The sequence below is a fragment of the Scylla paramamosain genome, chromosome 10 (genome assembly GCF_035594125.1).
Source record: "Scylla paramamosain isolate STU-SP2022 chromosome 10, ASM3559412v1, whole genome shotgun sequence".
Lineage (NCBI taxonomy): Eukaryota > Metazoa > Arthropoda > Malacostraca > Decapoda > Portunidae > Scylla > Scylla paramamosain.
The window spans coordinates 5,029,080-5,037,500 of NC_087160.1; the positions used below are offsets into that span (position 1 = coordinate 5,029,080).

Here is an 8,421-nt window from a genome sequence, read left to right on the forward strand (position 1 = left end):
GAGAGAGCGTATTGGAAAGTTGCTCGTCTTGTATCGTGTGTTTGTCTCTGTGTGTGTGTGTGTGTGTGTGTGTGTGTGTGTGTGTGTGTGTGTGTGTGTGTGTGTGTGTGTGTGTGTGTGTGTGTGTGTGTGTGTGTGTGTGACCATCCCTAATTATTTATCCCCTCCCTCCTATCTGGTCCATCAATCTTGTCCGTCCGTTTGTCTGTCTGTCTCTGCCTGTCTGTCTGCCTATTAGTCTCTGCCTTTCCTTACTGTCTTTATTGTTTGTATGACTGTGTGTATGTGCGTCTGTCCATCATCTGTTATCTTCCCTTCTCCGTCTATATGCTGTGTATGTGTGCATGTATAAAGGTATACATACGAGTATGTATGGTATTTGTGTATGTCTTTATGGATGCATGTATGACTGCGTGTATTTATGTTATGCATGTTTTTTTGTGTGTATTTAATCTCTCTCTCTCTCTCTCTCTCTCTCTCTCTCTCTCTCTCTCTCTCTCTCTCTCTCTCTCTCTCTCTCTCTCTCTCTCTCTCTCTCTCTCTCTCCAGGTGATCCACGACTTTCTTTTCCCAGCGGCTTCTTGTCCCTCTAATTAGGGAGAAGGAAGAGGAGAAGGAGGAGGAGGAGGAGGAGGAGGAGGAGGAGGAGGAGGAGGAGGAGGAGGAGGAGGAGGAGGAGGAGGAGGAGGAGGAGGAACACTTGATGAAGAGGTCGATGGAAACTTAAGAGATGGAGGAGAAAGGAGGAGGAGGGAGGAGACAGCAGGAGGAAGAGAAAGAGAGGGAGTGGACATATAATTGGAGGAAAGCAAGAAAGCTACCAAAAATGTGGAAGAAAACGGAGGAGGGAAAATCAGAGAAAATGTCAAACGAATAAAAAAAAAAAAAAGAGAAAAGAACTTGAATATTGAGTGAGGGAAAACAAGAAAAAACACACACGGAATAATTATGAAGAATGAAAATGCTACCAAATATCGAAGATGGGGGAAAAAAAGGGAAAGTGGAGAGGAAGATAAAAGGGCGCCAGGGAAAAGTGAAAATTTGCAAACGTGATAAAAATGAAGCAGAAGTGAAAGGCCGCTGTCTTGCTGTGTTTGTAGAGAATCAAGAGGAACGAGAAGAGGATGTGATGACGAGACCTGCACCACCATCACCACCACCACCACCACCACCAGGTCTCCTCTTCAGTACTTATTTTTTGTTCTATGGAAGGATGTGAATGGGAGACGAGGCAGACCAAAGCTAGGAGGAAGACTGCATAAAAGAAGACTGAGAGAGAGAGAGAGAGAGAGGGCTGAGTGGAGAGGAGACAGAGGAAAGAACCTTATGTATAATCCACGAGGAAAGAGTACGACTTGAGGGAGTGTCACGAGTATAAGTAACTATTTCTGATTATAACACTCGTATGAACGTGGGGATGCTCCAAAAGACGAGTGAGGCTAAGTGAAGAGGAGGTGGAGGAAACAGAGGAAATAACCGTATCGAAAAGGCTAATCAGTTACAGCAACTCTCTATGAACGTGGGAAATGCTGCGAAGGAAGAAAATCTACGGTAGAGTGGCTCAGTGAAGAGTGCCGGGCTTAAGACCCTCGGATCGAAACCACGTTCTGTTCATCTTTTAATCTTATATATCTATTTTTATACGGAGAATGAGTGGACAGTAACGTAAGAAAAGTAACTGAATCCTGATTAACCTTTTCTTCAGTCACACAAAGGTGAGAGACAGGTAAATGTTGAGTACTTCAAGTTTTACAGAGAATAAATACACATTACACCAGTAAACTAGACATCTCACGAACAAGAGCGCAATGCCACGCCCTTAATGAACACAAATACCTCCCCTTGTCCCTCATGCCCTAGATATTTTTTTTATGAACCACTTCCTGCTAGCGTGAAGACAGTAACCCAATGCAGCACTGAGCCACAGATGAGAACACAACACCACTACCACCAGTCATTATCGTTGTCGTGACGGCTGAGGGAACCATTCGCACCTCACCACAGATTTTAACCTTTTCTTCCCTCACGCAACATTCCAGACGTGTGATGTGAACGCCTGTTTCATTATGATCAACAACAACAAGGTGGAAAAAATAAAATATTACTATTACTGTTATTATTGTTGCTGTTGCTGTTGTTGGAGGAGGAGGAGGACAAGGAAATCGACGTGGAGGAGGTGGAGGAGGCGGAGAAGGAAAAGTGAAGAAAGAGGAAGGCAGAGGAAAATAAATGAAGAAAGAGGAGAGAAAGGAGAAGTGAATGAACAGAAGGAAGTAGGAGGAGGAAGTGAAGAAAGAAAAGAAGCGGAGGAGGAGGAGGAGGAGGAGGAGGAGGAGGAGGAGCACCAGCAGTCTCTCCAGTTCATATCAGTGAACCAGAAAGACTATTTTTCCCCCTCCGTTCCTCCGTGATGCAGTCTTTCAAATGTCTGCTGTCTGGCGGCACAAGAACACCTGGTCCACACGCCTCCCGACAATGCCTGCCGGAGTGACCCACCCACACACGCGCCGCGACATTTAACACCACCCACACACCCACACACCCACCCACAAACACTGGTCCTACTCCTACCCCTCCTCCTCCTCCTCCTCCTCCTACTCAGTGACTTTTACCAGAGCGGCATCACATCACAAGAATTATTACTCCTCACGTTCTTTTTTCTCCTCCTCCTCCTCCTCCTCCTCCTCCCCCACTCCTCCTCCTCTTCTTGCCGGCCAGTGTTCATTACTTCTCATTCTCGCTAACATTTACGAAGCGCGCAGATAAAGACACAACAGTCTCTTACTCTCTATCTCGCTCACGCACCCACTCACTCACGCACACACTCACTCCACCTCGTGACAATGGGCGTGACGTGACACACACACACACACACACACACACACGACTAGAAATACTTATGATTTCTTAATGGAGAGGTTGAAGAGTATAAGTGAGAGAGAGAGAGAGAGAGAGAGAGAGAGAGAGAGAGAGAGAGAGAGAGAGAGAGAGAGAGAGAGAGAGAGAGAGAGAGAGAGAGAGAGAGAGAGAGAGAGAGAGAGAGAGAGAGAGAGAGAGAGAGAGAGAGAGAGGGGGGGGGGGAGACGGAATGGGGAAAAAAGGAGGTAGCAAAAGAAGGAAAGGAGGGAATACTAAACGATAAGAGATCTGAAGGATGAAAAGAGGAAAATGAAGGAAGGGAAGTAGAGAGAATGAGAGAGATGATTCAGGAGAGAAAAGAGAGAGAGAGAGAGAGAGAGAAAGGAGAAAGAAAGGCATGGAGAATAAAGGAGATACTGAAATGAAAGATGATAAAAAGACAAAGATTTCAAAGAGGAAAGAATAGAAAAACCGAAGAGGCAATGCAGAAAGATAATAATAATAATAATAATAATAATAATAATAATAATAATAATAATAATAATAATAATAATAAAACAAAGTTAAAATAAAGAAAAGGATAGAAAACAACAATGAAGAACAAAACAGAAAAAGAGTTCTAGGAAGACGAAACAACGACAAACAACAACAACAACAACAACAACAACAACAAAAACACGACGACCTGCAGGAAAACGAATCCGTAATAATGAGATGATTGTGTGAAACCTCCTCCTCCTCTTCCTACTCCTCCTCCTCCTACTCCTTCTCCTCTTCCTCTTCCCTCCTGCTTCCCCTCTCCCCGTCTCACTTATTTCTCCCCACCCCTCATTTCCCTCTCACCTCTCCCCCTCTCCCTCACTTGCCCTCTCACCCCCCCTCTCACTTAATCATGTTTATCTGTCACTAACCCTCTCATTTTCACTCACCTCTCCTCTTTTCTCTCTCTCTCTCTCTCTCTCTCTCTCTCTCTCTCTCTCTCTCTCTCTCTCTCTCTCTCTCTCTCTCTCTCTCTCTCTCTCTCTCTCTCTCCTTTCATATATTTCTTCTCTTTATAGTTATCTTTCTCATTCTTATTCTCTCATCTTCCTCCTCCGCCTTTCCATCTTTCATTTCCTTCATTTCCCTCTTTTCCTCTTCGTATAGCCACTTCTTACCTTATCCTCCTCTTTCAGATACAACAACAACAACAACAATAACAACAAGAAAGTTCTCCAATCTGTCCTTCCATCCTTTAGTCCAAAACTTCATCCCTTTATCGCTTCATTCAAATATTAACTCCTCCATCCATCCTTCCATCTATCCATCAATCCATCCAAAAAACCATTCCATCCATGCACTCAGTCAGTCAGTCAACCAATCAGTCAGTCAGTCAGTCAGTCAGTCAGTCAGTCAGTCAGTCAGTCAGTCAGCCAGCCAAATCAAACCTCAAGACAAACTCACACACAACAAAGCACTCCAGAAAAAGAACATAAGCATCTTTGATTACTAACTTCATCTTAAGAACCACGAGTATCCCGCCTCTTGACTCCAATCGTTCATGTTAATCCTCATCGCTTAAGAGAAAACATGGACACCCCAACGCTAACCTAACGTTTTATTTCTCTATTTCCATAATTTCACGTTCTACTTACTTGTGCACTTCAGTTCGTTAAAGTTTTCGTCGGAGCCGAGGAAGCAGTTTGGCGTGCCGTCGCAGAGGCGCGAGAGTTCAAACAACTGCAACACCTCTGTCGACTCGTTGACCTGGCAGCCGAAGTATCCATCTTCTAACTTCAGAAAGAATATCTCTCTTTGAAGTCCTTGTCCTAAGTTAATTTGAGCAGAAACCTGAGGAAGAGAGGAGAGAAGGAATGGTTAGTTAGTGGTAAGGCGATGGTGGCCAGAATATGGTGAACAATAATAATATTAATGATAATGATGATGATGATAATGATGATGATGATGATGATAATGATAATAATAATGATGATGATAATAATAATAATAATAATAATAATAATAATAATAATAATAATAATAATAATGATGATGATAATGATAAGAAGAAGAAGAAAAAGAAGAATACGACGACGAAGAAGAAGAAAGTGAAGGAGGAGGAGGAGGAGGAGGAGGAGGAGGAGGAGGAGGAAATAAGAACAAGAACAGGAAGATGAAGAATAAAGGAAGAAGAAGAAAAAGAAGAAGAAGAAGAAGAAGAAGAAGAAGAAGAAGAAGAAGAAGAAGAAGAAGAAGAAGAAGAAGAAGAAGAAGAAGAAGAAGAAGAAGAAGAAGAAGAAGAAGAAGAAGAAGAAGAAGAAGAAGAAGAAGAAGAAGAAGAAGAAGAAGAAGAAGAAGAAGAAGAAGAAGAAGAAGAAGAAGAAGAAGAAGAAGACGAAGAAGAAGAAGAAGAAGAAGAAGAAGAAGAAGAAGAAGAAGAAGAAGAAGAAGAAGAAGAAGAAGAAGAAGAAGAAGAAGAAGAAGAAGAAGAAGAAGAAGAAGAAGAAGAAGAAGAAGAAGAAGAAGAAGAAGAAGAAGAAGAAGAAGAAGAAGAAGAAGAAGAAGAAGAAGAAGAAGAAGAAGAAGAAGAAGAAGAAGAAAGAAAACAAAACAAGAAATCAGGAAGAAGAAGAATACAAAAAAATATATATAAAAAATAAAATGAAGATTACATAACAAACAAATAAAACCAAGAAGCCAAGACAAACACGTAAATACTGAGCAACGCAAACTAAACGAATCCAAGCCCGCAGCACAGACAACAACCCGCCCGGCCACCCGCCCTTTGGCTGCCAGGCGAGGAAACAAGTCGCTCCGTCTAATAACAACTTTTACTTATCATTCGTTCCCTTGATCCTCACACAGTTCACACAGCTAAGTGCTTTTTTTTTTTCCTTCTTTCATGCCCTCAAGTGGAGGAGGAGGAGGAGGTGGAGAGAGTATGGTGGTGGTAGAGGAGAGAGAGGTGTACTGTGTTGGTGGTGATGGTGTGATGGTGCTGGCGGCCACAAAACGCAGGATTATGGCATCCACGTCCTTGTCGGAAATAAAGAACTGGAAGGCAGCCCCGAAACACCGCCACTGGCCAGCCTTGACCGGCGTTGCCACGTGCACCTAAACAGCGAGCTGGAGTGAGGCGCCCTTTGCTTGGCACGCCTCCATCCGCGCCTGCCACGCCCCACACGTCATGAGGGCGGAGGTGAAGGCGTGGCGGACGTGGTGTTCCTGCGGGGTGGTGTGTGAGGTGGTGGTGGCGTAAGGCGTGGCAGCGTGCAGGGCGGGCCACGGGTGAATTAGCACCTGAGAGGAGCCTAGCGGGTCTGTGTTACGTGTGGGCGGTGCGCGGCTACTGTACCTGTCCCTACCCGCCCCTTCCTTTCATGCTTTCCATCCCGGAGAGTACTACACGCGTCCACCTGTCGCGGGGCGGGACTCGCCGCACGAAGGGTGTGAGCGAGTAGACAGCAGGTCTAAGTGATAACGGAGATAATTCAGCCATGTGACATCTTCTGCAGCGCGTGGGAAGAGGCAGGTACCCCGTCAAGGACAGCAACATGGGGTGCCAAGGCTTGCCCGACACCACCACCACCGCCTCTCGCGCCCAGCTGCCCACCTTGCCACATGCTCACTAATTTTCCTCTTTACCGCCTTGCCGTCATGTTTTCCAGGAGGTGGCGGCGTCAGCCTTGCATGAATCACGATAAATGTGTCTAGGTAGGGGAGCACGAGGTTAGGGTGTGCCCAGGGCGACAGACAGACGAGGGGCAATGCGCCGCGCCCACGACCCACGCCATCCCACACACACACACACACACACACACACACACACACACACCCTTCATGTCCCGTTCCCTGAGTGAGTCACACTGGTTCCCTTTCAGGCGTGGCGCGCCCACTCCCTCCCCTCCACTGTTTCCCTTCTTGCAGGTGGGAGATTAAGATTAGCGCAGCGGCGGCCGAGACTCGCAGCGGGTCAGAGGGAAGGCTGCAGCTCGTGATTAACATGCAGAGTGCCCGGCGTCCTTCATGCCAGGCTCCCCCTTTTGTCTCTTCATGCTACTCGCCGCGGCATCTCCGGGTGCCCGCTGCATGCGTCACTCCGCGGATAAAACACTCGCGGCCTGTGACTGTGACGGCGATACCTCAAGACAACGACCCGATGACCTAACCACCATGACTCGCCCGCCTGACCCTCTGCTCACTCGCGCTTTCTTCCCGCCACTTCTTCCCTCAGCCTCGCCATGACACGACACGTCTTTATTCTGTTTCCGGATCACGTCACTTCCTCACTCTTTGCCTCCGTGACTCTGGGGTTTGTGCTGCCTTAGGCCTCGAGTTCCCTTCACCGTCACAAACATTCTCTCTCTCTCTCTCTCTCTCTCTCTCTCTCTCCCATCCCAAACACACACGCGCAACCAGCCACCCTCCCGCCCACGTCCCATCTACCGCAGTCCCTCACAAGGCCTTCGCGTCACACCCAAATAAAGTCCACAGGGAGGCCATCGTCATCGCTACCTGGACGGGCAGGCGGGCGGATGAGAGCCGATCAGAGCCAGGTGGGCTAGTATATTCATCCACCTGTGTGTCTTTATATGGGGGCACACGTGTTCCTTCCTCTACCCTACCTGCATGTGCGTGTGCGTGTGTGCGCGTGTGCTTGTGTGTGTGTGTGTGTGTGTGTGTGTGTGTGTGTGTGTGTGTGTGTGTGTGTGTGTGTGTGTGTGTGTGTGTGTGTGTGTGTGTGTGTGTGTGTGTGTGTGTGTGTATGTGTGTGTATGTGTGTGTGTGTATGTGTTTTAGGGGAGAAACTCGTATTTTTTTCAAAGTTTTTCAGCTGTCAGCATAAAAAATAGTGAGGCTTATCGGCATGTCCGTCTGGGAATACCTGGAGATTTTCGGGAAAGGTAAGCAGGGAGGGGGAGAGAGAGAGAGAGACGAAGGGAGAGTTGAATGAAAAATAAGAACTAGGTACGAAAAGGGATGTGGAGAAAAGGAAGGAGGGATTGAGTTAAGCTTTAGAGGAGGTGAGTAAACAGAAAATTGAATGTCGGAAAAAAAAAATGACGTTCTTCAAGGAGTTCGAGGAAAAGGTGAAGGAGAAAGGACACGAGTGAGAGCTGAAGGAGGCAGCGAAGGGAAGAGAAGGAGCGGGGAGGGGAGGGAGGGAGGGAGGGAAGAATAAGGACAAAGAAGATTTAAAAATACGTTAAGCTTAAGAGACGCATAATAAAGGAAAATAAAAGAGGGTGAAAGCATGATAGAAGAGAAACGGGGGAGAATAAAATAAAGTGGAGAACCAACAAAGAACGAGTAAAAAGGGAAAGGCAGACATGGAGGAAAAGAGAGAGAAAGGAGAATATGTATGAAAAAAATAAATAACTGGAAGGAAAGAGTAGGAATAGGAGGAGGAATGGATAAGGAGTTGGAAGAGAGGGAGTAAAAGGGAGAGAAGAAAGGGAGTATGGAGTACGTGTGAAGGGAGAGAAGCAGGGAAGGATGGAAGAAGAGAAGAGGTAGGAATGGGTAGGAAGTTGGACTGGACGGAGGGAGGGAGGGGAACGTACATGTGGAGATAGGGAGAGA

General features: G+C 46.3%; 1 protein-coding gene across 1 annotated transcript in view; it reads right to left on the bottom strand.

The window, feature by feature from the left end:
• Positions 1-8,421, bottom strand: part of LOC135104137 (uncharacterized) — a 234,452-nt gene that overhangs the window by 160,136 nt on the left and 65,895 nt on the right. The window contains exon 3 of the mRNA XM_064011167.1: positions 4,494-4,689. Coding sequence (XP_063867237.1) covers positions 4,494-4,689 — 196 coding nt within the window. The remainder of the gene's footprint in view (positions 1-4,493; positions 4,690-8,421) is intronic.